This window comes from Staurois parvus, unplaced genomic scaffold (genome assembly GCF_062004578.1).
Source record: "Staurois parvus isolate SC_StPar_1 unplaced genomic scaffold, SC_StPar_1.0 ptg000047l, whole genome shotgun sequence".
Taxonomy (NCBI): domain Eukaryota; kingdom Metazoa; phylum Chordata; class Amphibia; order Anura; family Ranidae; genus Staurois; species Staurois parvus.
The window spans coordinates 6573244-6600634 of NW_028317843.1; the positions used below are offsets into that span (position 1 = coordinate 6573244).

Consider the following 27391-nt stretch of genomic DNA (forward strand, 5'->3'; position numbering starts at 1 on the left):
AGATTAAAAACATCTTGTTATCACCTAGTGTCCATGGAATCAGAGCCCAATGAGCACTCCGATAGGCAAAATAGTAGAGTCAGGACAACAAAAACAGAAAGGTACCCTGTCACGCCATTAACAAACATTAACAAGAAAAGGCAGGCCACCAGAGAGGAGGACGCTCACCTAAAGGTAGGCTATCAAGGTTTACTCCACAAATTATCATAACCTTCCCTTCAAAAACCACTGGAGAAGATGCTAGGCGACCCTTTCTGCCTTGAAAACTAAACTGTCAGTTGTCTGCTTAGGCACGTAGAAAAAAAAAATATATATATAGAGAGAGAGAGAGAGAGAAAGTATGTGTGGAGAGCAGGGGAAAGGAGGAGAGAAGAAAAGAAATCCTCTTCTGTTTACTTCCTGGGGTCCTTTCTTGGGTGCCTTTGGTGTCTGCTTGATTCTGACATTTCCTATTAGTGGAGGCATCACGTCAAGCAACCGGGTCCTCTCCTATAGGCTCCAGAGGTAGGAGAACTCATAGGGGCAGTGATGGAACCAATGCCTGAGAATATAGTGAGCAGGGGAAAATGTCTGGTCCCCAGGGCAGCATGATAGCTTGGCACATAGAGAAAATCGTGACTGATGTATTACACTGCAGGGTGGCTTAGGAAGAGATGTTTGAAAGCAAGACCGAGAAATAAGGTAATTGATGTACACTGCACTATTTAAAGCTCTTATTTTTCTGGAGCTGGGCTTTAAGAAGAGTCCAAAGACTCTTTGTAACTGGAGTAACTTGAAGCCATTTCTCAGGCTCATGCCTACAGTTGAAAAGTAGCTCCATGCAAGTGACTGATAGCCCTCTCCAATTGTGCAGTGTTTTAATGGTTTGCAAACCAATCATTTTCATAAAGGGTGGTAGGAAAACCATATCAGAAGTCATAGTTGCCTAGGGTTGAATAGATTGAAACCTGCATATGTCTGTAGATCTACTGCATGGTTTTAAGTGATGACATCACAAAGAAGATAATGGGCAACTTGGATGTTTCCTCCTGTACTTTAATTGCCAAATTGTAAAGTTTGACTGGAGCATACATTTAAGTCACCACTTCCCAAATGAACACTTGTGTATCTGTGTTAATGATGCGCTATTTATTATGTTTGGTGCTTGCACTCTTTGTGGAGACAGATGATGCTGACACGATGCAGTAGGATACAGGAATCTGAAAGCGTACTTCAGTCAGCACTGTGAAAGCTGTTTGTTTTGTCTCAAGTGAAAAACGAGCGCTGCTAAGCTCTTAATACACAACATGGCCAATGAAACTCACATTAATCGTCACATTGTATCCTTGACATAATGAGAAGAAAATACAGAGTGCAACTTAAGCATGACTAAACATCAACCATGTGCTCAAAATCCTGTATGGATTTTTATGGGCAAATGTAGAGAGATGAATAAATGATTGAAATAAATGAATCATTGATAGAATTTTTTTTGTGCATTGTATCTTTTCTATCTCAATTCTTATAGAAAAATGTAAAATTATCTTAGACTGTGTAGTGGGTTTGCACCAATAATCTTTCTTACTTACTATGGTCAGGAATGAAAAACTCTATGCAGTCTGTTATTTATAAAAACAAAAGCCTGTATACAGCCTCCAGAGCTCAAGGTGCACTTTACAGACAACTAAATTACTAACTTTTAGTTATACAAGTCCAGCCACAATCCAGCATCCTACTGTTTTTGTGTCTCCTTAGCTAACTCATAATGCTCTGGGAATCTTTTGTAACTTATTTCATTTATTTGAAAGCTTGTATACATATAGTGAAAAAAAAGGAAAACATTGTCCCAGCTTTTAGAGTTTCATTTTCAGAGGAGTTATACCCAATTTATGGGGCTTAAGCCCACCAGACTGATTTAATGAAATATCACTTTTTGTACAATGACCCTTTAAAGAACAAATATTTTTTTTCTTACAAAATTTATAATGTATCAGTCAGCTTGTGTAAAGATAAAATAGCGACTTATGCTGCATTATTTATTTCCTCTCCATCACATTTCCCCACACATTGACTGCTCTGGTCCTCTTCTTAGTTGAATGATGGCCAGTGTCATCCAACTCACTTCTTGTGAGCTCAGGCCAACATGGCCTTGCACACAGAGGGCAGCTAATCACTTTGGCCATAGCTCACAGTGTTTCCGGACAGAACGTTGTTTGTAGGTTGTTATGCAAGTGCTGAACTATGTATGGATCACCTATTTTTTCAGGAGGCGAAAAGAAAGGACCCTTTGGGGAAGGAGGGCTGGCTGGGTATTGAGCATTGGTTGGATATTAGACCAGAACATATTTTTTTATTGGTAGAATTGGATATAGCTCCATCAATAGGCTTACACAGTACTAAAAAACAAAAACTGTCCTATTCCACTTAGCAGGAAGTACAGCAGCATGTAGGCATATATTACCTATATCACATATGGATACCCCTGTGTATATTTATTCCCTCTGATAAACTCAATGACTAACATCTGTTAATAAATAAAATGTGTAAAATAATACAGTTTATACCAGGTTTGGTCATTTACAGTACTTATAGTGAGACTTGATTAAAAAAAGCCATAATTCACTTATTGAACATGAACAGCTTATTTTTGTCTTTTGCTCTATTCTAGATTATACCTAAAAGGTCACAGCGGAACAGCGGGAAAGCAAAGCAGTCTGATCTTACATGGGGCTGATTTCAGTACAAAAGATGCGGATAACGATAATTGTATGTGCAAGTGTGCGCTCATGCTGACTGGAGGTATGTGTACAACACAGAGCAAGAGTTCCATTTTATTTATGTCAAACTTGTTTTCTTTCTGAATGCCAAAAACTATGCTTGGTATTATCGCTGTATATTTGGGGACAAAATATACTGTATATCCTGTTTTCTTCACTAATTGTTGTTCGTAATTAGCCATGTAAAAACATAAAAAAGTGTTCATGGACACCTACATCCTACTGTATATAGCAATACATATCTAAATCAGAATGAAAAAAGTGTGTGTGTGTGTATATATATATATATATATATATATATATATATATATATATATATACAGTCATGGCCGAAATTGTTGGCACCCTTGATATTTCTCCAGGAAATCATGTATTTCTCACGAAACGTATTGCATTAACACATGTTTTGCTATACACATGTTTATTCCCTTTGTGTGTATTGGGACAAAACAAAAAAAGGGAGGAAAGAAAGCAAATTCGACATAATGTCACACAAACCTCCAAAAATGGGCTGGACAAAAGTATTGGCACCCTTTCACAACTGCGGATAAATAAGAATGTTACAAGCATGTGATGCTCCTGTAAACTCACCTGGGGCAAGTAACAGGTGTGGGCAATATAGAAATCACACCTGAAAGCAGATAAAAAGGAGAGACGTTCACTTAACCTTTGCATTGTGTGTCTGTCTGTGCCACACTAAGCATGGACAACAGAAAGAGGAGACGAGAACTGTCTGAGGACCTGAGAACCAAAATTGTGGCAAAATATCAACAATCTCAAGGTTACAAGTCCATCTCCAGAGAACTAGATTTGCCTTTGTCCACAGTGCGCAACATTATCAAGAAGTTTGCAACCCATGGCACTGTAGCTAATCTCCCTGGTCGTGGACGGATGAGGAAAATTGATGAAAGATTGCAACGCAGAATAGTCCGGATGGTGGATAAGCAGCCCCAAACATGTTCCAAAGACATTCAAGCTGTCCTGCAGGCTCAGGGAGCATCAGTGTCAGCGCGAACTATCCGTCGACATTTAAATGAAATGAAACGCTATGGCAGGAGACCCAGGAGGACCCCACTGCTGACACAGAGACATAAAAAAGCAAGACTACAGTTTGCCAAAATGTACTTGAGTAAGCCAAAAGCCTTCTGGGAAAACGTCTTGTGGACAGATGAGACCAAGATAGAGCTTTTCGGTAAAGCACATCATTCTACTGTTTACCGAAAACGGAATGAGGCCTACAAAGAACAAAACACAGTACCTACGGTAAAATATGGTGGAGGTTCAATGATGTTTTGGGGTTGTTTTGCTGCCTCTGGCACTGGGTGCCTTGACTGTGTGCAAGGCATCATGAAATCTGAGGATTACCAAAGGATTTTGGGTCGCACTGTAGGGCCCAGTGTCAGAAAGCTGGGTTTGCGTCCAAGATCCTGGGTCTTCCAGCAGGACAATGACCCCAAACATACGTCAAAAAGCACTCAGAAATGGATGGCAAAGAAGCGCTGGAGAGTTCTGAAGTGGCCAGCAATGAGCCCAGATCTAAATCCCATTGAACACCTGTGGAGAGATCTTAAAATTGCTGTTGGGAAAAGGTGTCCTTCCAATAAGAGAGACCTGGAGCTGTTTGCAAAGGAAGAGTGGTCCAAAATTCCGGGTGAGAGGTGTCAGAAGCTTATTGATGGTTATAGGAAGCGACTGATTTCAGTTATGTTTTCCAAAGGGTGTGCAACCAAATATTAAGTTAAGGGTGCCAATACTTTTGTCCAGCCCATTTTTGGGGTTTTGTGTGACATTATGTCATATTTGCTTTTCTGCCTCTGTTTTATATTTGTTCCAATACATACAAAGGGAATAAACATGTGTATAGCAAAACATGTGTTAATGCAATACCTTTTTTGTGTGAAATACTTGATTTTCAGGAAAAATATCAAGGGTGCCAACAATTTCGGCCATGACTGTATATATATATATATATATATATATTATTTTGCCAAAAGTATTGGGACACCCCTCCAAATCATTGGATTCTGAAATTTCAAGCACCTCCATGGCCACAGGTTTATAAAATCAAGCTCATAGGCTTGCAGACTGCTTCTACAAACATTTGTAAAATAATGGGTCGCTCTCAGGAGCTCAGTGAATTCAAGCGTGCTACTGTGATAGGTTGCCCTCAGTCCATCTGTGAAATTTCCTTGCTAATAAACATTCCACGGTCAACTGTTAGTGGTATTATAACTAAGCGGAAGCAACTGGGAACAAGAGAAGCGCAGCCATGAAGTGGTAGGCCATGTAAAATGACAGAGTGGGGTCAGCGCATGCTGAAGCGTACAGAGTGCAGAAGTCGCCAACTGTCTGCAGAGTCAATAGCTAAAGACCTCCAAACTTCATGTGGCCTTCAGATTAGCACAACAGTGTGTAGAGAGCTTCATGGAATGAGTTTCCATGGCCAAGCAACTGCATCCAAGCCTTACATTACCAAGTGCAATGCAAAGCGTTAGATGCAGGGGTGTAAAGCACGCCACCATTAGACTCTAGAGCAGTGGAAATGTGTTCTCTGGAGTGATGAATCACGCTTCTCTGTCTGGCAACCCGATGGACGTGTCTGGGTTTGGTGGCTGCCAGGAGAATGGTACTTGCCTGACTGCATTGTGCCAAATGTAAAATTTGATGGGGGGAGGGAGGATCATGGTGTGGGGTTGTTTTTCAGAGGTTGGGCTTGGCCCCTTAGTATCAGTGAAGGGAACTCTTAAGGCGTCAGCATACCAAGACATTTTGGACAATTTCATGCTCCCAACTTTGCGGAACAGTTTGGAGATGGCGACTTTGGGGGGAGGAACTTGACTGGCCTGCACAGAGTCCTGACCTCAACCCGAAAGAACACCTTTGGGTTGAATTCAAGTGAAGACTGCAAGCCAGGCCTTCTCATCTGACATCAGTGCATGACCTCACAAATGCACTTCTGGAAGAATGGTCAGACATTCCCATAGACACACTCCTAAACCTTGTGAACAACCTTCCCAGAAGAGTTAAAGCTGTTATAGCTGCAAATGGTGGGCCAACTCAATATTGAACCCTACAGACTAAGACTGGGATGCCATTAAATTTCATGTGCATGTAAAGGCAGGTGTCCCAATACTTTTTGCGATATCTCCTGCGCTCCGGGACCCAGGCCGGTGGTGAGTAGATGGAATCAAACTCCAAAAAGAAAGGAACCACCGGAATAAACAAGGTCATGCAGCTCCACATCAAGGCTGGGGAAGCCCAAACAAAACTGTGAAGGAGAACAACAAAAGAGAAGCGCACCAACCTTGCGCATTACCTCAGTAACCAAAAATGTATTGAATAAAAGAATGGTACTCACAAACAGCGAATAAAAACAATCATGTAAGTCCTCAAAGGGACTTTAGAGGCAAGATGCCAATGCGAATCCCATCATGGAGGAAGCCACTCAGTACAGCTGATGCGTTTCGAAGGACATGCCTTCTTCCTCAGAGCTCTGAGGAAGAAGGCATGTCCTTCGAAACGCGTCAGATTTAATGAGTGGCTTCCTCCATGATGGGATTCGCATTGGCATCTTGCCTCTAAAGTCCCTTTGAGGACTTACATGATTGTTTTTATTCGCTGTTTGTGAGTACCATTCTTTTATTCAATACATTTTTGGTTACTGAGGTAATGCGCAAGGTTGGTGCGCTTCTCTTTTGTTGTTCTCCTTCACAGTCCCAATACTTTTGCCATTATAGTGCATATATATATATATATATATATATATATATATATATATATATATATATATATACACACACACACACACACACATATACATACATATACATATATTGTGCATATATATATATATATATATATATACATACATACACAGTATATATCCAAAACTGGTTTAGAGGAGGAAGTTCAGAAACAGCAGTGCTTTTATTGCCAACAGTACGACAATTTATGTTTAGGTGCAGTAGACTCAAACTCCTATACATTTATTACAGGTGAAAGGCCTCTTGTATTACTTTGTAAACCCCCCCCCCCCCAGCATGTTAATATGAAATACTGGACACTTTTAAACAACAAAAAAATGTACACAAGACACACAGGAAAGCTAGTGAGTCTAGCTAATGAGTCAGAAGCTAGGCTATTCCTACCACCTAGATAAGAAACCTGCCTCTGGAGATTAAAGCTGGCCCTACATGGATCAAAATTCAGTCAGTTCAGCAAGGACAGGCTTTTGATGTGTGGTTGTGGCTACCCCTGCTTGACAGAAGTTGATTGTTGATCAACTGCTTTTGAATGGACTTGTTGGAAAAGTGTATTCTGATAGAGCACCGCTTCCTGAATACAATGTCCATGCAAGGGGGATTCCTCCACCCTTCTCATTTGTTTATGGACAGCTTTTGGTTGTTAATAGAAAATGAGTTCCATTATGGAGCATTAATACTTTTTTATCCCAAATCTCTACTGACTGAAAATCATTATACTTTCTTGTCTGCCATCTGCTAAGGCATTGGTGACATTGTTGCTGCCAAACTGCAGGACCATTGTCCAGGTTAAGCAACTGGTTGGGCTGCTCTTTCTCCGGTTCAGTTTCTTAATGTCTAAGTTCAGATTTCCTGACACTTTAATTAGTTTATTTGGGCCAAGCTAGCCCAAACACACTATTTCCATAACCAAGTTACGGGGTCACTGTGAGTGATACAGTATAACATACAGTAGTAGCATCAGCTACATACAGTATTCAATGCTGTGTTCAGTAACAGTATAGAAGACTTTCCATCTGCTGCTGGCACAAAATCGAGTCAGTCTGGGTGCTTTTCAGCCATTCGGAGGAAGCCTTGTAGTTTTATCAATGAATACAAGTCTTCCTCTAATAGGCTGATGGAGATCATGACATCACATGAATGTGGAGATTGTGATGTGATGACATCATGGAAACATTTTTTTGAGCCAGCATGGCCCAGACAAACTATATAAAGCAGTGTTTCTCAACCTTTTTTCCGGTCAAGGCACCCTATAAAAGGTATGTACAATCTTGAGGCACCCCATTCTAAAACATAAAAAACAAAATTTAAAGTTTTACACAATGCAACATCCATACATGTTGGACACCCAACCTTGGAGGTGACTTACTCTTCCAAAGCAAATATACATTTGCACACTGGTACTGACTAGTATTCCATTGTTTCTCTTCTCCCTCAGTTTCTCCCCCTCACTCAGCTTGACCCCAGTGCTGACAAAGAAGGATAGGAGAGGGGCAAGCAAGGATGCTGTGTAGACACCAGACATCCCCCTTATCAACTGATGACATCATTGGTTGTTAGAACTCCAGCGGCTGGAAGGTTGCAATAATGCATCATGAAAACTAAAAGGCAGGTTTCATCCACTTTCTGGCTTGTATACAATTTTTGGACACTTTTCAGGCATTTTGCCAAGGCATCCCTGAAGAAACCTGAAGGAAACCAAGGTGCCTGGGCACCCTGGTTGAAAAAGGTGGATTTAAAGGATCAGGAAACCTGGACTTAGGCTTTAAGCTCCATGAAGTGAATTCAGCCAATAATTCTTTTGTGATAAGTGCATGTATGCTATGTAATGTAACACTTCACAGTACTTACCCTGACAAAGCCTTAATCTTTATTTTTTCCTCTGAAGGCCAGTGCTACCTTTATTTAGGCATCATTTAGGGTCAGCATCTTATTCATTTATTGTAATTAATGTCTCTGTTTTGGCAGTTATGTAATGCTCAGCATGAGAGTAGCCATGTTATCTGCAATCATAACCTAACATCTATAGGAATGTACCCATGATTGTATTGCTACCCAGTTTATGTACTTATTTCATGGGAAACTCACTCCCAACAGGAATTTCTTGTTGGGAGTAAACACATCAGTGATCATGTGGCCCGCTATAGCTGTAGCCCTTTTGGGCATGTCAGATCTACAACATACTAGAGGAAATATTGTAGCTTGGCAGCCTGTACAAATGTATGAGTGCAGCGGTGCCCATTCACACTGAACATTACATAATCACCAGAAGGGAGACACTAATTACAATAAATGACCAGGCACCAGGCTCTTCATAAGGAGGACTGTTATCCTGTTCTTGGCATATGACATTCGGAGCTGGCTATGAATTACCCTGGATTTTAATAGTACACCATAGTGAACCCATTTTTGGCACAGCTTGTTGTTAGCACGGCTGCATTGTGTATAGTTTTGGAATATCTGGAAATCAACCAAGTGCATATGCAAGATTAATAACTGGGAATTTGTCATCTATTGTACAATAATAATTAAAATAAGACAACAGCTATACACATGCCCTGAAGAGAAGGTTTTTAAATGTTTATAAATATATGTGCATGCTATTTTAAAATATATAGTTTTTAAAAAATGAAGGCTACAATAAAAGATAATTGTTTTCTAGGTTATACAAATCTTTATATGTCTAAGTGTGAACATTGTAAGTAGAGATGAGCGAATCAAACATGACGAAGTGGAATTCGTTCCGAAGATTTGGAAAAATTCTATTCGCGACGAATCCGAATATTAGCAAACTTCGGATGCACGAATCGAATTTTCCCAAAAATGGCGGCGACATGTGTGGCGACGGAGAAAATGGACAGAGAAGATGGGGCGGGGATCTCTGGGAAGGCGCGCAGACAAGGCGCGCTGACCCATAATGCATTCATGACATGTGATCGCATTAGCCAATCAGCAGCCAGCCAGCACTGTATAATGGTGGAGCTATAAATCGCGGCCATCTTAGAATTCTCCATTAGCCTCCGGTCATTCAAGAGAGACAGACCTGTGTGTATTAAGGGACAGAGTTAGGGCCACAGAATCGTTACTCAGGGACACAGAATCGTTACTCAGGGACACAGAATCGTTACTTAGGGCCACAGCTATCAAAGAATCGAAAATTTAAAGTGACATACACCCTTTTTTTTTTTGGTGGCTGTCGTGCACAGTTGGTGCTGCAGTTTGCCGATTGTGCAAAATAAACTGACTTTCTGCTTCACAACTACTATTGTACGTTCAAAGAGTTAAATCCATTTACACGCCGGGTGGCGGTAATATTTTTTGGGTGATTAGTGCATTCCAGTGACAGAAACGTACAGTTTCCAGCCAACGGCAAGCTGCAATTGACCGATTGTGCTAAATAAACTGACTTTCTGCTTCACAACCACTATTGTACGTTCAAAGAGTTAAATCCGGTTTTATTTTTGGGGTGCTTATTGAATTAAAGAGTATGTCAGACAACACGCAGAGGAGTGGCAGAGGAGGCAATGTTTCAGGAGCGAGCAGACGTGGCAGCAGAGGAAGGGGTCGAGGCAGCACTAGTCGCAGCCAGAGGCCAGTGCTCCCGGTGTCATCCAGCAGTCGTGTCTCCACCGACAACCCTGCCGTCATTGATTGGTTGACTCGGTCGTCTTCCTCTTCCCAGGTCACCTCTGACACCTACAGCCAACGGTCGGTGGGTACGTCAGACACAACCGTTAGTTGGCATGGCCCGGGAGCAAGCCCACTGAAATCACGTGTCCTCGACCTGCCCCTGTCCTTTGGTGTTCTCTCACCAAGCGAAGAATCGCATGCTGTGGGCTCAGCCCCACTGTACAGTGAGGAAGAGCTAACAGAGGGCGGTCAGGAACGGGGGGAGACATCCGCCTCTTCAGCAGCCAGGCGAAGAAGTACTGGCGAGGAGAGTGGCTCGGTAGCCGGTCTAGAGACAGGTCTGTCTCCTGACCCACACACAGCCGAGGGGGCTAGTAGTGACGCGGAGACCCTAATTGATGATGAAGAGGCTGATCGCACTTGGCAGCCTCGGCGTCATCAGGCTATTGCTTCCGCATCATCAGGAGAAGAGGGTGCCAGCTTGCCAGCGAGCAAAACAGTCGGTGGGTTGCCCAGGAGGCAGCAGGGTCGCAGCAGTGTCAGTGGAGCCAAACGGCCACGGAGTAGAGCACCAGCTCCACTGCAGCCTACCACCACGGCCAGTAGTGGTGCCGGTGTGCACGGAGGAAGTAGCAGTCAGCCAGTGAGGAGTAGCGGGGGCAAAGTTTCCTACTCGGCGGTGTGGCAATTTTTCGTCAAGCCGCCCGAGGAAGTAAACGTAGCCGTATGTCGACTATGTGGCCAGAAAGTCAAGCGTGGCCAGGGGGCCAATGTTGGGACTACAGCGTTGCGTCAGCATATGCAGCGTCGCCATTCGGTGGCCTGGGAAAACCGTGATAAAGATACGGCGGTTCTGCCTGCCCCAGCCCCCGCTCCATCACCCGCTCCGTTACTTGCTCCGTCACCCGACGTCAATCACCCTCTATCAGCCAGTCAAGGCTCCAACACCTCTGCTGAGGGGAGTTGTCGCTCGTTGGCATCTTCCGCTCGTTCAGATGCTCCTTCTCCTGCTACTCCTCTTCACGGATTCCGTCAGCAGTCTTTCTTGGAATCCGTTTCCAAGAGACAACAGTTTGCGAGCACACACCCGACGGTGCAGAAGCTGAACGTCCTCCTGTCCAAGTTGCTGGTGCTGCAGTCCCTCCCTTTCCAAGTGGTGGACTCAGCACCTTTCCGAGAAATGATGGCTTGTGCCGAGCCGCGGTGGAGAGTGCCAAGCCGGCATTTCTTTGCCAAAAAGGCAGTGCCAGCCCTGCATTCACATGTAGAAGAGATGGTGGGCCAGTCTTTGAGCATGTCGGTCTCTGCCAAAGTGCACGGCAGCGCCGACGTGTGGAGCTGTAACTACGGTCAGGGACAGTACATGTCATTTACGGCCCACTGGGTGAACGTGGTGCCGGCACAGCCGCACCAGCAACTTGGACAGGTCACGCCGCTTTTGCCTCCACGTTTGCACGTCCTTGGTCCAGCAAAGATGTCCGCCTCTACCACCTCTTCTTCCGCCGTGTCCTCAGCCGCCACCCCGTGCCAAGTCCCATTACCCGACCGGCATATCACATGTGCAGGGCGCAACGGTGTCACGCTGTGCTGCACCTGGTATGCCTTGGCGAACGTAGTCACACAGGGGAGGAACTTCTGAGTGTAATGAACAGAGAAATCGACAGATGGCTGTCTCCGCGCAAACTGAAAATCGGAACTATGTTGACCGACAACGGAAAGAACATGGTGTCTGCTCTGCGTCAAGGAAGGTTGTGCCATGCGCCATGCATGGCTCACGTGTTCAATCTGGTTGTCAAGCGGTTCCTAAAATCCACCATCCCACTGCAAGACATCCTTAAAATGTCACGTAAACTTTGCATGCATTTCAGCCATTCCTACACCGCAAAGCACACCCTCCTTGAGCTGCAGTGGCAGAACGGAATTCCACAGCATCGCCTGATCTGCGACGTTGCAACAAGGTGGAATTCAACCCTACATATGTTAGACCGCCTTTACGAATAGCGAAAGGCCATCACCGATTTCCTGATGTTACAAGCGGATAAAGGTACTCCCTGTGTAACTTAGATGTCAGCCATTGGCAGCTCATGCGTGACACCTGCCGCTTGCTCAGACCCTTTGAGGAGGCCATGCTATTCGTGAGTCGGCAGGACTATGGGATGAACGACGTCATTCCTCTGTTGCACGTCCTGGAACAAATGCTGTTAACAATGGCTGGTCAGGGTGCGGTAGACGTGGCGCACAGATCTCAACGCCACATGACCCCTGTGGGGGCAGGACAGGAAGAAGAGGAGGAGGTAGAGGAGGACATTGGTGCTCAGGAATTATTGAGTGAAATGGGTGGTTTTTCCACTCAGCGGACAGGAGTGGAGGAGCAGGAGCATCTGGTAGAGGAGGAGGAGGAGACAGAGGACCCAGACGCACCGTGGCAGTATGCTGTGGAGATGGAGGCAGGGAGTCCCTCGCATTCCTTGGCACAAATGGCCCATAGCATGCTCGGTTGCTTGCGTAGCGACAGCCGAATAATAACCATCAGACAGAGGGATGACTTTTGGCTGTCCACCTTGTTGGACCCTCGCTACCGTTCAAAAATGGTGGCCTTTTTCACACCTGCTGAGAGGGAGGCCAAAATAAAGTACTATAAAAACCACCTATGTAGTCAGTTGGTCTCTGCCTTTCTGCGCCAACGTCCATCCTCAGACACTGTGGGCCCTGTGCGCTCGCGTTCCGCTGCCATGGCAGCAGGGGAGGGGTGGGGTGGTAGGAGCAGTGGCAGCTCCACCAGCAGCGGCTGCCTCAGTCTGCAGTCGATGATGAGTAGCTTTCTTCACCAGCGCAGTGAGGAAACTACTAACCAGCCGCAGCAGCAGCATCAGGTGGACCTGGAGCAGGACCTCAAACAACAGGCTTGGGCCTACTTGGACAGCACCCTGCCAACCGAGGTAGACAATCCCCTTGACTACTGGGCAACGAAACTTGACCTTTGGCCCCAACTAGCTGAATTTGCCCTTGAAAGGCTGTCATGCCCGGCCAGTAGCGTGGCATCGGAGCGCGTGTTTAGTGCGGCAGGAGGTATTGTAACTCCGCGGAGGACACGACTGTCCACCCAAAGTGTGGAGAGACTCACGTTTGTGAAAATGAATCAGGCGTGGATTAGTCTGGATTTCAAACCACCAGTTCCTGACACAACTGACTAAATCCGCCATGAATCATGCCCCAAACATGTTATTAGGGACAAATGGAAGACCTCCACTTGATCCGTACATTTGTATATATATTTTATTGAGAGGCTGCTGGTCGGCCGACTCATGTTTTGCACATTTTTAATGACTTATACTCTGCAGGTCGGGCCCCTCATGAATTGGGGTTTTTAAATTATTTATACTTCGCTGGACGACCGTCACATGAATTGAACCTTTTTAATGACTTATACTCTGCTGGTCGGGCCCCTCATGAATTGGTGTTTTTAAATTATTTATACGTCGCTGGACGACTGTCACATGAATTTAAACTTTTTAATTATTTATAGTCGACCAGTTCCAGACCGATGGAATAGCAATTTTTTTAAATATTTATTTGACACGTGTTGTCCATCTCATCAATGAGGTGGACTGTTTATTTATTGGCCACGGTTTGGCCCCCTCCTGTTTCTTACATTGTTAACTTGTTGTATCGGTCACGGTTTGGCCACATGTTTGGTTGTCTTGTTAAGATTTTCTGTAATGTACACAGTTACGCTTGACTTGTCGACTTTCCACAATCTACTAAGGTATAGCATCGCATCAAAGTTTTTTTTGTTTTTTTTTGGTCTAAACCATTTCTTATAATGTCAATTTGTAGGATACGCCGCTGTAAGGCGACCTACTTTTTTGTCACTGTGTAGACATCTATTTATAGGCCGATGTTTGGCCAGAAAGATATATTTAGTAATAACCTAGCCGTTCAAGCCGCTCACTGAACACCTCGGGAATTGCTTTGTATATCTGTCGCCTTAGGGGCCGCTGTCTGGCGACATAATTTTTTGGCACTGTGTAGACATCTATTTATAGGCCGATGTTTGGCCACAAAAATATATTTAGTAATAACCTAGCCGTTCAGGCCGCTCCCTGAACACCTCGGGAATTGCTTTGTATATCTGTCGCCTTAGAGGCCGCTGTCTGAACAGCTCATGAATTGCTTTCTATATGTGTCGCCTTTGAGGCCGCTGGCTGGACAGCTGATGAATTGATTTGTATATATGTACTTATTGTCCGCTGTCCGGACAGCTCATGAATTACTTTTTGTATATAGCCTTCCAAACCACTCTCAGAATAAGTCATGATATTCATGCTGTGTATAGCCTTATAGGCCAATGGTCAATCAAGTCATGATTGTTATAGTGTGTATAGCCTTATAGGCCGCTGTCTTTACAACTTTATAATTCCATGCAGTATATAGCCCTATCGGCCACTTTCTGGCATCCAGTTGCTGTAGCCCCCATCACCACACTGTGCCACGGGCCCCTGTACCGCCTTCTCATACTGCTGCCAGATCCATCCTCTGCCATGTGCGTCTTTGTCGTCTGCTCACGCTGCTGGGATCCAGTTTTAAACCTAGGCCTGTGTATGGCTTCCGAATACTGCTGCCTCCACCGCCACCCTGCGCCATGTGCCTCTGTCGTCTGCTCACGCTGCTGACGGCTTCCACTTTTTAACCTAGGCCTGTGTATGGCTTCCAAATACTGCTGCCTCCACCGCCACCCTGCGCCATGTGCCTCTGTCGTCTGCTCACGCTGCTGACGGCTTCCGCTTTTTAAACTAGTCCTGTGTATGTCTTCCAAATACTGCTGCCTCCACCGCCACCCTGCGCCATGTGCCACTTTCGGGTCTCCTCACACTGCTGCCAGGTCCATACTGATTCATGGCCCCCTGTACCGGCTCCTCATGAACGTGGTTCAGCGGGTTTGCATCACTTAACGGCAAATCGTTGACAAATGCTGGGACGTTCAGTGTTGTGCGCATTAAGCCAGACACCAAAGGGAAGCACAGACCTGTTATTACTCGCTCAAGCATGGCTGAACAAAACCAGTCTCTACCACAAATTGGACCCAGACCTGCCCAGGGTCTCGTAACTAGATTGCACGGAGGAGTAGAGTCCGTTATCGGAATTAAATAGACAAAACGCCACACCAAAAAGAGTGGCCATTTCCAACACTTATTCCAGAAAGAGGAACAACCCGTTTCATATACGGCCCGTAGACGTTTCATGTCTGCCACATTCAGTCGATTTAAGACGCAAGCTCCACTTCCTGTGGTCTCTGACCGTCGATATACCTTTAAGTGTCAGCTTTGAAGCTATATTCCCTCCGGAGCACTGACACTGGTGCCCTTCCGTCAACATGCCTTTAAGTTTCAGTTTTCAACCATATTCCCCACAGAAGCCAAACTCTTGGGTATCCCAGAAGCTGCTCAGCGGGTCAGGGCAATAAAGCTCCCGGTTCGCAGGTTGTTCCGTCTTATGGATGGAAGTACGACGGTATATGATCTTCTTCGCACCCACGGCATTACCTCATATAATTTCTGCATTGCATCTGCAATCACAACGCTGACTTCCCGGATCGCCACTCAGCCATTGGACTCTTGATAGTCGTCTCCCCACACTGCTGCTGGGGGAACTTTTTAACCTAGGCCTGTGTATGGCCTTCAATTGAAGCTGCTTCCGCTCCGCCACTCTGCCATTGGACTCTTGATAGTCGTCTCCCCACGCTGCTGCTGGGGGGACTTTTTAACATAGGCCTCTGTATGGCCTTTAATTGAAGCTGCTTACGCTCCGCCACTCTGCCATGGGCCTCTTGGGTATCCCAGAAGCTGCTCAGCGGGTCAGGGCAATAAAGCTCCCGGTTCGCAGGTTGTTCCGTCTTATGGATGGAAGTACGACGGTATATGATCTTCTTCGCACCCACGGCATTACTTCTTAGAATTTCTGCATTGCATCTGCAATCACAACGCTGACTTCCCGGATCGCCACTCAGCCATTGGACTCTTGATAGTCGTCTCCCCACACTGCTGCTGGGGGGACTTTTTAACCTAGGCCTGTGTATGGCCTTCAATTGAAGCTGCTTCTGCTCCGCCACTCTGCCATGGGCCCCTGTACCGCCTCCTCTTGCTGCTGCCAGGTCCAGAGTGTGTCATGGGTCCCTGTACGGCCTCCCATTGCTGCTGACTTCATCGCCAGACTCTGCCATGTGCCACTTTCAGGTCTCCTTACACTGTTGGTGGGTTCCATTTTGTGATAGGGTGCTGTATGGCCTTCCATTGCTGCTGCCTCCACCGCCACCCTGCGCCATGTGCCTCTGTCGTCTGCTCACGCTGCTGACGGCTTCCGCTTTTTAACCGAGGCCTGTGTTTGGCTTCCGAATACTGCTGCATCCACCGCCACCCTGCGCCATGTGTCTCTGTCGTCTGCTCACGCTGCTGACGGCTTCCGCTTTTTAACCTAGGCCTGTGTATGGCTTCAGAATAATGCTGCCTACACCGCCACCCTGCGCCATGTGCCTCTGTCGTCTGCTCACGCTGCTGCCAGGTCCATACTGATTCATGGCCCCCTGTACCGGCTCCTCATGAACGTGGTTCAGCGGGTTTGCATCACTTAACAGCAAATCGTTGACAAACGCTGGGACGTTCAGTGTTGTGCGCATTAAGCCAGACACCAAAGGGCAGCACAGACCTGTTATTACTCGCTCAAGCATGGCTGAACAAAACCAGTCTCTACCACAAATTGGACCCAGACCTGCCCAGGGTCTCGTAAGTAGATTGCACGGAGGAGTAGAGTTCGTTATTGGAATTAACTGTGACGGACTTTTAAACCTAGGCCTGTGTATGGCCTTCAATTGAAGCTGCTTCTGCTCCGCCACTCTGCCATTGGACTTTTGATAGTCGTCTCCCCACGCTGCTGCTGGGGGGACTTTTTAACATAGGCCTCTGTATGGCCTTCAATTTTAGCTGCTTACGCTCCGCCACTCTGCCATGGGCCCCTGTACCGCCTCCTCATGCTGCTGCCAGGCCCGTAATCTGCCATGGGCCCCCGTACCGACTCCTCATGCTGCTGCCAGGCCCGTAATCTGTCATGGGCCCCTGTACCGTTTCCTCATCATGCTGCTGCCAGGTCCAGAGTGTCTCATGGGTCCCTGTACGGCCTCCCATTGCTGCTGTCTCCATCGCCACACTCTGCCATGTGCCACTTTCAGGTCTCCTCACACTGCTGGTGGGTTCCATTTTGTCATAGGGTGCTGTATGGCCTCCCATTGCTGCTGCCTCCACCGCCACACTGTGGCTCCACACTCTGGTTTTGGCCCCGTGACTGCCCAAATGAGTGAAGTGTGATTCTAAGATCGACGGCACTCATCTGCATGTCATACTGACTGACAGTATTATTTCTCTTCCCCAGCAGACTCCAAGGGCATTTAAATTAAAGGTACAGTGTTCTGCACTAATATAAAGGCTCTCTGAAGCCTAGAAACACCCTTTTTATAAGTTAAATTCGCAGCGAATATATTCGGCTCGAAGCGAATTTATTCGGCGAATTCGGCGAATCAGCCGAACCAAATTTTTGAATAATTCGCTCATCTCTAATTGTAAGAAAAGAAAGTAATTTTTTCTGAGAGTATAGTTGTTTTATAAACCATTAAGCAAGTAGAGGAATTCAGAAGGCAAGAATTCTGGAAGCGCACAAGACGCTCTATAACCTAGCCACACCAGGTCATGAAACTAAATTAAATTTACACAATCCTCTCAACTTACATCCAAACCCTTCCTTTTATCTGTATAAAGCTAAAGTCAGCTTTAAAGATAATAAGAAAATATACAGCTGTAAAAGCTATCTTGTACACCTCCCAGAGTGAGAACCATAAATATTTCCAACTTGCCTTTTTTCCATCTAAATGGCTACTTAACTATAGGCTGAACTCAGCCGCAAGAGTCAGGGTAGCAAGATCAATGCAAATTGTTTTCTTACAATTATATTGTCATCTCATGACAACATCAATGCTGGTACTGTTGTGTTGTTCTCTACGCTATTATTAAGCTGCATGCAAATTATTGTTATTTTGGATCTATTTCCATGCATAGCAGTCACTTTGTAGACCAAGAAGAGACTCTACATGGAAGCAGTATAAGCAGCCTTTTGTTTCTTGCAGTCTTACTGTATAACGTTGTGTTTTTATTGGCTGTTGCCTTGTGCCATTAACAGTTCATATCACTCATCTGGAGAAACTCCTTTGAAAAATGACTTTGGAAGGACAGAGTAAATATTTAGATTATTACTGATTATGTTATTCATTTGTTTGAGTTCTTCTTTGATGGCTTTAATATTATTATCACAAAAACACGGTCATTTCCATTGGTTAGGCTGCACTCTTTGCTGATGACATGAGGTTGCTCTCTGCAGCCTTTTCCATTTTTCAAACATTTCTGATGCTTAAATCCCCCGACCCCTCACTTGCACTTTAGTGTGACACAGTACTGATGGATTTGGTGAAAGATGTGAACATGTGCAAATATACATTGCTTGTTATACATGTGTGCTTTTAAACATGACAAAGAATAAAGTGAATAATAAAGACTCTTTATTTAATATTAGATTAAGATATTTAAAGAACGTCAACACATTTCTTGATTCTACTTTACATGCTATACAGTGTGTGTTTTATAGATATCCATATATAGGGACAAAACACTTTAATAAAGGTTCTAAAAGTAATAATGTGATCTTAACAGTCTGCTAAAAATGTCTAGGTGCTAGTTCCCCATAGTTTGTGCATATTTTGGCTAATTGGTCTTATTACACAGTATCAAAACCATCCAGATTAGTTTGCTTTTACAAATACACTTGCTCGAAACTGGTGCATTTGCAACATTTGTTAGGACTTTAATAAAGAATCCCCTTTTAGACCTTATTTAAATGACTGGAGTCTGTAGTCACACACCTGTCCTCTGACCTACTGTCACTGCAGTAGAGGGAGCAGTTAGAACTGTGTGCAATCCAGGAGACTGACATTCCCCAAAGTGTTGGTTGGGCAGCGGTCTGTGAGAACTGTGGGCAATCCAGGAGACTGACATTCCCCAAAGTGTTGGTTGGGCAGCGGTCTGTGAGAACTGTGGGCAATCCAGGAGACTGACATTCCCCAAAGTGTTGGTTGGGCAGCGGTCTGTGAGAACTGTGGGCAATCCAGGAGACTGACATTCCCCAAAGTGTTGGTTGGGCAGCGGTCTGTGAGAACTGTGGGCAATCCAGGAGACTGACATTCCCCAAAGTGTTGGTTGGGCAGCGGTCTGTGAGAACTGTGGGCAATCCAGGAGACTGACATTCCCCAAATTGTTGGTTGGGCAGCGGTCTGTGAGGAACCAGTTCAAGTGTTTAGCAGCACAGGCGTTGGGAAAGGTATTACTGCCTTGTGTACAGGTAAGGGCAAATACATATAGCACTTTCCTAGCCAGGTGCTAGGTTAGGTAAATTTAGTTTGTCTCATTGTAATCAGTGCAGCTGCAATTTCTGATTTAGGCAAATTAGTTCTAGCTCACTGTAGTCAGTGCAGATGCATGTGATTGGTTAGGTCTGTTCTATGTCTTGCAGTCTACAGGTGTCAGGAATCAAGGAGTGACCAGAAAGGTGTGGACTGACACAGGGAAACGCAGGTTTCAGGTATAGTATAATACAGGTTATTATTAGCCACCCAGATATATATATAAACGCACAGTGAGCAAACTAACCTTCCACTAATCTTAGGAGGTGCAGGAACACAGGCGTAGTCAGGGCTGGAGAGGTGGAATGGTCAGGCCGGCCGTAGGGTTCTGTAACGACTGCCTGGTGGTACCTCTAGCGGTCCTCAGGGCAGGATTCCCCAGGGCACGGAGTCTAAGTCCCAGTCTGCTATTCACCAGGGCCCCTGATGGTGGGGATGGACTTGGAGCAGACAGGAACCAGGTCGCGGCCCCTGAGTACACCTGCTAGTGATAGTGGGATCCGCCAGAGGTATGTGCAGGTACGGCTGGATCCGTGCAGGATGGATGGATGGCAGAGTAGTGAGCGTGGTCAGACGGGCCAAGTCAGCAACGTGCGGGCAGCAAGGTATCAAAGGAGCAGGCAGAGAATGGTCAAGGTCACAAGCCGGGTTCAGTAACTCACGGACAGCGCAGTACAGAGGGTCAGGCAGAAGGATGGTCAGGAATGAGCCAGTAGTCAGAACAGGAGACGGTCAACAGGAATCAGGATCAGGCAGGGTCGGCAACAAGGTATCTTCTCACAGGAACTAGGAACAGGATACAGGGGCTCATGGGAAAACATACACCAAGGCCCAGAGCACAGGCCTGGTCATGCCTTATATACACCTTTCTGTAATCAGCCCCAGGTTTGGCTGATTGTGAGCTTCTGGCTGCTAAGAGCACCCGCTGGTCAGCTCTGGTACTGCAGCCCACACGGCAGGAGAGTCCCACCACCAGTGCTGAGAGCACCCGCTGGTCAGCTCTGGTACTGCAGCCCACACGGCAGGAGAGTCCCACCACCAGTGCTGAGAGCACCCGCTGGTCAGCTCTGGTACTGCAGCCCACACGGCAGGAGGGTCCCACCACCAGTGCTGAATCCATTCCTGACAGAACCCCCCCCTCAAGGAGCAGCCTCAGGACGCTCCAAACAGTCCTTAGTGGGCAAAATGTTCCACCGCCCGGGTCCGGTAACTGGCTGAATATCCTACTGCCGGAGTAAACCGGCTGGCTGGGTTTCCTGCTGGTAGACTTCTCTTTGTGTAGGAGAATCAAGGAAGGCAGGTCACTGGGCACAGGATTTCCAGGAGCAGGCTGGGTATCAGTTATCGGCCAGTTTAACTGGACATCAGGGGCTGGCATGTCGGGCTGTGTAGTGGGCAGAGGCACGTCAGTGGGCACCGAGTCATCTGGCACGACAGCGGGCACAGAGTCACCGGGCACGTCAGCGGGCACCAAGCCTTCTAGCAGAACCGCGGGTACCAGGTCACCAAGCTCGACAGCGGGCACCGAGTCAACTGGCACGACAGCGGGCACCGAGTCAACTGGCACGACAGCGGGCACCGAGTCAACTGGCACGACAGCGGGCACCGAGTCAACTGGCATCGAGTCATCTGGCTCGACAGCGGGCACCGAGTCAACTGGCACCGAGTCAACTGGTACGACAGCGGGCACCGAGTCAACTGGCACCGAGTCAACTGGTATGACAGCGGGCACAGAGTCATCAAGCATCAACTCATCCGGCTCAACAGCGGGCACTGAGTCATCAAGCATCAAGTCATCCGGCTCAACAGCGGGCACTGAGTCAACTGGCACCGAGTCAACTGGTACGACAGCGGGCACCGAGTCAACTGGCACCGAGTCAACTGGCACGACAGCGGGCACCGAGTCAACCGGCATCAAGTCATCCAGCTCAACAGCGGGCACTGAGTCAACTGGCACCAAGTCAACTGGTACGACAGCAGGCACCAAGTCAACTGGCACCAAATCATCAGGCACCAAGTCATCTGGCTCGACAGCGGGCACCGAGTCAACTGGCACCAAGTCAACTGGTATGACAACGGGCACCAAGTCATCAGGCATCAAGTCATCCGGCTCAACAGCGGGCACTGAGTCAACTGGCACCGAGTCAACTGGCACCGAGTCAACTGGTACGACAGCGGGCACCAAGTCAACTGGCACCGAATCATCAGGCATCAAGTCATCTGGCTCGACAGCGGGCACCGAGTCAACTGGCACCAAGTCAACTGGTACGACAGCGGGCACCGAGTCAACTGGCACCGAGTCAACTGGCAGGATGGTACAGTGAGTGGGAGTAGGGTACCAACATGTGGCAGATTGCTGGGTATACTGGGTTGTCACTGGGGGGGCTGTCACTGGGGGTGCTGTCGGGAATGCAGGAAAAGAGCTTTGAGCAGAGGAATGATGAGAAACAGGACTGGTTCGTTGCAAGCTGATTGAGGCTGGGTGTAACAAGTCTGACCATGTCTGCAGTAAGGGTTGGACAACGCTCAGCTTACACAAGGCCTGTCTGATCAAAGTTTGCACTGCGTTTATACACTTCTTTAGCACCTGTGGTGAATATGCTGAATAATGCTCCAAGAAGCAATCCGGATCATCCTCCAACAACCATGCCAGTGATATTATTTGACTCGCCCTGAATGGAGGAAGAAATTCATCCCTGCTTTCAGGGGTACTAGATGAAGCCAACTCAATACAAGCCTGAATCAATGGTTGCACCTCAGAGAGCTCTAGGTCCTGACCTACTAGGGAATGAGCGACCCGTATGCACTCTAGCAGCTGATCCCGGGTATACTCCCGCAGAGTCTTATAGGCATATTCTCTGTCATCAAAGACTAGCATAGACAAATATATAACCTCATCAGGATGCATCCTTCACAACAAGTCAAGATGGCTTCCCTGTGCAGCCACTTCTGGTCAGGAAAGGCCTTGGTGTGATGTCAGGAATCAAGGAGTGACCAGAAAGGTGTGGACTGACACAGGGAAATGCAGGTTTCAGGTATAGTATAATACAGGTTATTATTAGCCACCCAGATATATATATAAACGCACAGTGAGCAAACTAACCTTCCACTAATCTTAGGAGGTGCAGGAACACAGGCGTAGTCAGGGCTGGAGAGGTGGAATGGTCAGGCCGGCCGTAGGGTTCTGTAACGAATGCCTGGTGGTACCTCTAGCGGTCCTCAGGGCAGGATTCCCCAGGGCGCGGAGTCTAAGTCCCAGTCTGCTATTCACCAGGGCCCCTGATGGTGGGGATGGACTTGGAGCAGACAGGAACCAGGTCGCGGCCCCTGAGTACACCTGCTAGTGATAGTGGGATCCGCCAGAGGTATGTGCAGGTACGGCTGGATCCGTGCAGGATGGATGGATGGCAGAGTAGTGAGCGTGGTCAGACGGGCCAAGTCAGCAACGTGCGGGCAGCAAGGTATCAAAGGAGCAGGCAGAGAATGGTCAAGGTCACAAGCCGGGTTCAGTAACTCACGGACAGCGCAGTACAGAGGGTCAGGCAGAAGGATGGTCAGGGATGAGCCAGTAGTCAGAACAGGAGACGGTCAACAGGAATCAGGATCAGGCAGGGTCGGCAACAAGGTATCTTCTCACAGGAACTAGGAACAGGATACAGGGGCTCATGGGAAAACATACACCAAGGCCCAGAGCACAGGCCTGGTCATGCCTTATATACACCTTTTGTAATCAGCCCCAGGTTTGGCTGATTGTGAGCTTCTGGCTGCTAAGAGCACCTGCTGGTCAGCTCTGGTACTGCAGCCCACACGGCAGGAGAGTCCCACCACCAGTGCTGAGAGCACCCGCTGGTCAGCTCTGGTACTGCAGCCCACACGGCAGGAGAGTCCCACCACCAGTGCTGAGAGCACCCGCTGGTCAGCTCTGGTACTGCAGCCCACACGGCAGGAGGGTCCCACCACCAGTGCTGAATCCATTCCTGACAACAGGTTTGATTGCTGTCTGTCTGTATTTTCAGAACACTCTGGGTAGTTCTGGAATATAGGTGTGGAGTAATGTAAATGGGTAGTATGTGTTCCAGAAAATGCACACAGTGTGAGCCCTGCACAGGTGGATGCTGGGAAATTAGTATAAATAGTTTGAGACCTGGAACAGAATTGTCTTGTCCTGCAGGAGTGGATCACAACCTAAAGGGGGTTGGTTGCCCCCCTAGGCAACCCTGCCATGTGCTTGATGTTTGTTGAGGCCTCAGTTGCCTAGCTGAGGGGTCTGGTTGCTGAAAGTCTCTGAATTTTGACCTTTATGAAGGTCTGTCATCCGAGGATCTATTCTGAGGTCATTGTTAGAGGTGTCTGAAAGATACTGGACGGAGGCAACTCACATCTGAGAAAATTTGTGAGTCCGGACTGGTGTGAGAGATTCTAGAGACTGTGGATTCTAGAGACTGTGGGCTGTTGCCACCCTTCTGGTGCTAAAGAGTCAGCTCTGGGTGTAAAGGGGAAATCAGCCTGAAGAGCTCAGTCTTTGGCCATCTAATTCTTAGTGAAGAGACTCTGCTTAAATTTCTCCAAAAAGGAAGGTTTCATGTCTTCAGTTACTACTACAATGCTAACATGAATTCAAGTGTTCCAGAAAATACGGACAGTGTATAATGCCCCCATGGGACTTTTTAGGCCATAAAGTATAAGATGTGTATTAAAAATTATAAAACTTTATTTTAAAAAACAATAATATAATAAAATATCTTACAATAATAATGGCTGTGTCACTTATTATATAACATCTTACACCAAGATTACAATATAAATGTGAAATTATATTCCACAGTCTTTGGTAACATAAAGGTAGTCTCTAGTGCAGTGTTTCTCTCTTTTTTAATCAAGGCACCCTTTAAAATTATGGACAGTCCCGAGGCACCCTTTGAAATTATGGACAGTTTTGAGGCACCCCATTTTAGAATGGGGTGCCTCAAGACTGTCCATAATTTTAAAGTGTGCCTCAGGAATGTCCAAAATTTTAAAAGAACACCCCATTGTAAAACGTGAAAAACTATTCTAATAGTTTTATGTAATGCAGCAATATCCACACATGTAGGACACCCAACATTAGAGGTGATTTATTCTTTCAAAGCAAATACACTTTTGCATACTGGTACTGACTAGTATTCCATTGTTTCTCTTCTCCCTCAGTTTTTCTCCATCACTGAGCTAATGTGATCCCAGTACTGATGGAGAAGGGCAGGGAAGGGTCAAACTAGGATGCTGTGCAGGCAGCTGACATCTTTCTTATCAGCTGATGATACCATTGGTTGTCAGGACACCGGCGGCTAGAAGGTCGTAAATGGTGCACAATGAAAGACTGTGTAACTAAAAGTCAGGTTTGTTCCACCTGTTGGCTTGTATACATATTTTGGGCAATTTTTAGACATTTTGCCAAGGTACCCCTGAAGAAACTTGAAGGCACCCTGGGGTGCCTGAGCACCCAGGTTGAGAAAGGCTGCTCTAGTGGACCAATAAATAAAAAATTAACTGATGTGTTTCAGAAATTAAGTTATTTCTTCAGGAGTGTATAGTATGCAGAAACGTGCTCCAAAAAGGAAGGTTTTATGTCTTTAGTTATTACTACAATGCCAACAAGAAGTTACGTGTTTCAGAAATGAAGTTATTTCTTCAGGGGTGTACAGTATACAGAATATCAACAATGACGTGGTAGAGCAAAACCACAAATTATACAAATTATACATAGCTGGCACTTTAAAATTCACACCAAAAACTATAGTTTGAGCCGAAAAAGATGAGGCCACAGTACTTGATATGGGCAGCATATGTTGGTCAAAAGACACCAAACAGTCCGGCTGGAAAATTAGAATAGATGTACTATGAATGGATGCTACTTTCCCAACTGGTCTGTTTGGTATCTTTTGGCCGACATATGTTGCTAAGTGGATTAACACTTTAAAGCTGAACTCAACCTTTTCAATGTGTAGATACCTTAAATTCAGTGTTCTTTAGCCTGATCTTAGAATGTCACAGGTTCTCTTTCTCATATTTCCTCTGGCAGTGGGCAGTCCTGAATTCAGCAAAGAATGGCAGTGCAAAGTGATGTCAGTACTATTTCTTGCAGGCATCATTCTCCTGTGAGCCCAGGGTTACTTAATGAAAGACCCCAGGGGTTGTGTTCATTACACCTTGGGTTAACAACAAGTAGGCTAAATGACCCTGGGTGCAGGATTGCAGAACAGTGAATTTGCAGGGGACAGCAGCAGAGATAGGGTAAGCATTGCAGTGAGAGCTGCTTTTTTATTTTAGTTACTGCAGAGCAATGCATTTATTGCAAATTAGAAATACAGTCAAAACTCTTTTGGCTGTACTGCTGTTGTGGATTACAAGAGTGGTGTGTGTTCTGCACTCCTGTGACCCATTTTCAGTTGAAAGGCCTGCTGTTGGCTGACGTCACTTAGCCGGTCCAGGCTGGGGAAAAATCCCAACTTCAAAGTCGGGATCCAACTCAGAGTCTCTGTCCAGAGCGGCTGTGGGAACTCGGCAATCAGCAGTGAGTTCTCACACTTAGAGCCAGCAGGGGACAGATGCAGCATTGGACCGATGCTACATCCACCTAGGGAAGTAAAGATGGGGAAAGCAAGTCTACACTTGTGTTTTAAGTCCTAAGTTCAAGTGGGGCTTTAACAACTCATATTACAAGGGCATAATTTTGACACTATATATTGTTGAAAACAACGGTATAAACAATGGAATTCCCCTTTAAATGTGATAAGAGTCTTTATCTCATTGTTGTAAATGTGTGCTTATATGCACATACTAAACTGACACTTGTACACAGCACAGGACAGCAAGCTGGTTCCCTACAGACAGTCTAGTTAGGTACTGATGGATGGAGAACAGGTCCTTGTCAGGTCCAATTAGTCTTATTGTGACAGTGGGCAGCAGTTTCTTTGAAGTCTTGTGCTTTAATTCTGAAGAATCAATGCTTTCCATCAACTTGTTTATAGTGATGTATTGTGTTATGGTAGTTGGCCAAGAAATCAGCAATGCAAACGAGTAGAACCATTGTTTTCAGAGCAATTATGCAATCAGGTTCCTTTATAAATATTGTTTTGTTATCTACAGAAACTCACACAATATACATCATCTTTGTCAGACATCAAAATATTATTTTACATAAATTGGGTCTTAGTTTGCTCTGGGTTTGCTCGTGTTATTGATGCTGCAATCAAAAAGGGTCTGTTTCATTTAATCCTAGTAACATAAAAAGTAGGTTATCAAATTAATTTGTAAAAAGAAGGAAGCAAACCTTAAAGTAAACTTGTGCTGTTGCCCATGCAGAACAAATCAAATTTCCTTTAGCCTAGGTTCATACTAATGCAGTGCTGGAAACGCTGAGATCTGTGCATGTTTCCTGCACCACATTCCAATCACACCACCCTTGGGATCTGTGAAATCTTAATGACACCCCAAATGCAGGTTGCAATTGCAATGCCCGTACCAGATTGCACTGGATCACATGGTACATAATACATAACACTGGATCCAGTTACAGTGTAAAAAATAGGTGCATGCACGTCTTTGGTGTGATGCAGTTCAATTTGAGCCTATTCAAAATGAATGGGCTGAAATCTCACCACACTGAATCACATGTGAATTGCACAGGAATGTGGTGCAGTTCACGTGTGATTTACATGCAGTGTATCGTACGAATTGGGCAAACTCCGCACTGCTCTGTTCCGCTTCCA

The 27391-nt window shown here is 46.0% G+C and overlaps 1 protein-coding gene across 1 annotated transcript in view; it reads left to right on the forward strand.

Moving 5' to 3' along the window:
- ANGPT1 (angiopoietin 1) overlaps positions 1 to 27391 on the forward strand; it is a 468377-nt gene that overhangs the window by 426567 nt on the left and 14419 nt on the right. Inside the window, exon 8 of the mRNA XM_089664458.1 lies at positions 2648 to 2778. Coding sequence (XP_089520584.1) covers positions 2648 to 2778 — 131 coding nt within the window. The remainder of the gene's footprint in view (positions 1 to 2647; positions 2779 to 27391) is intronic.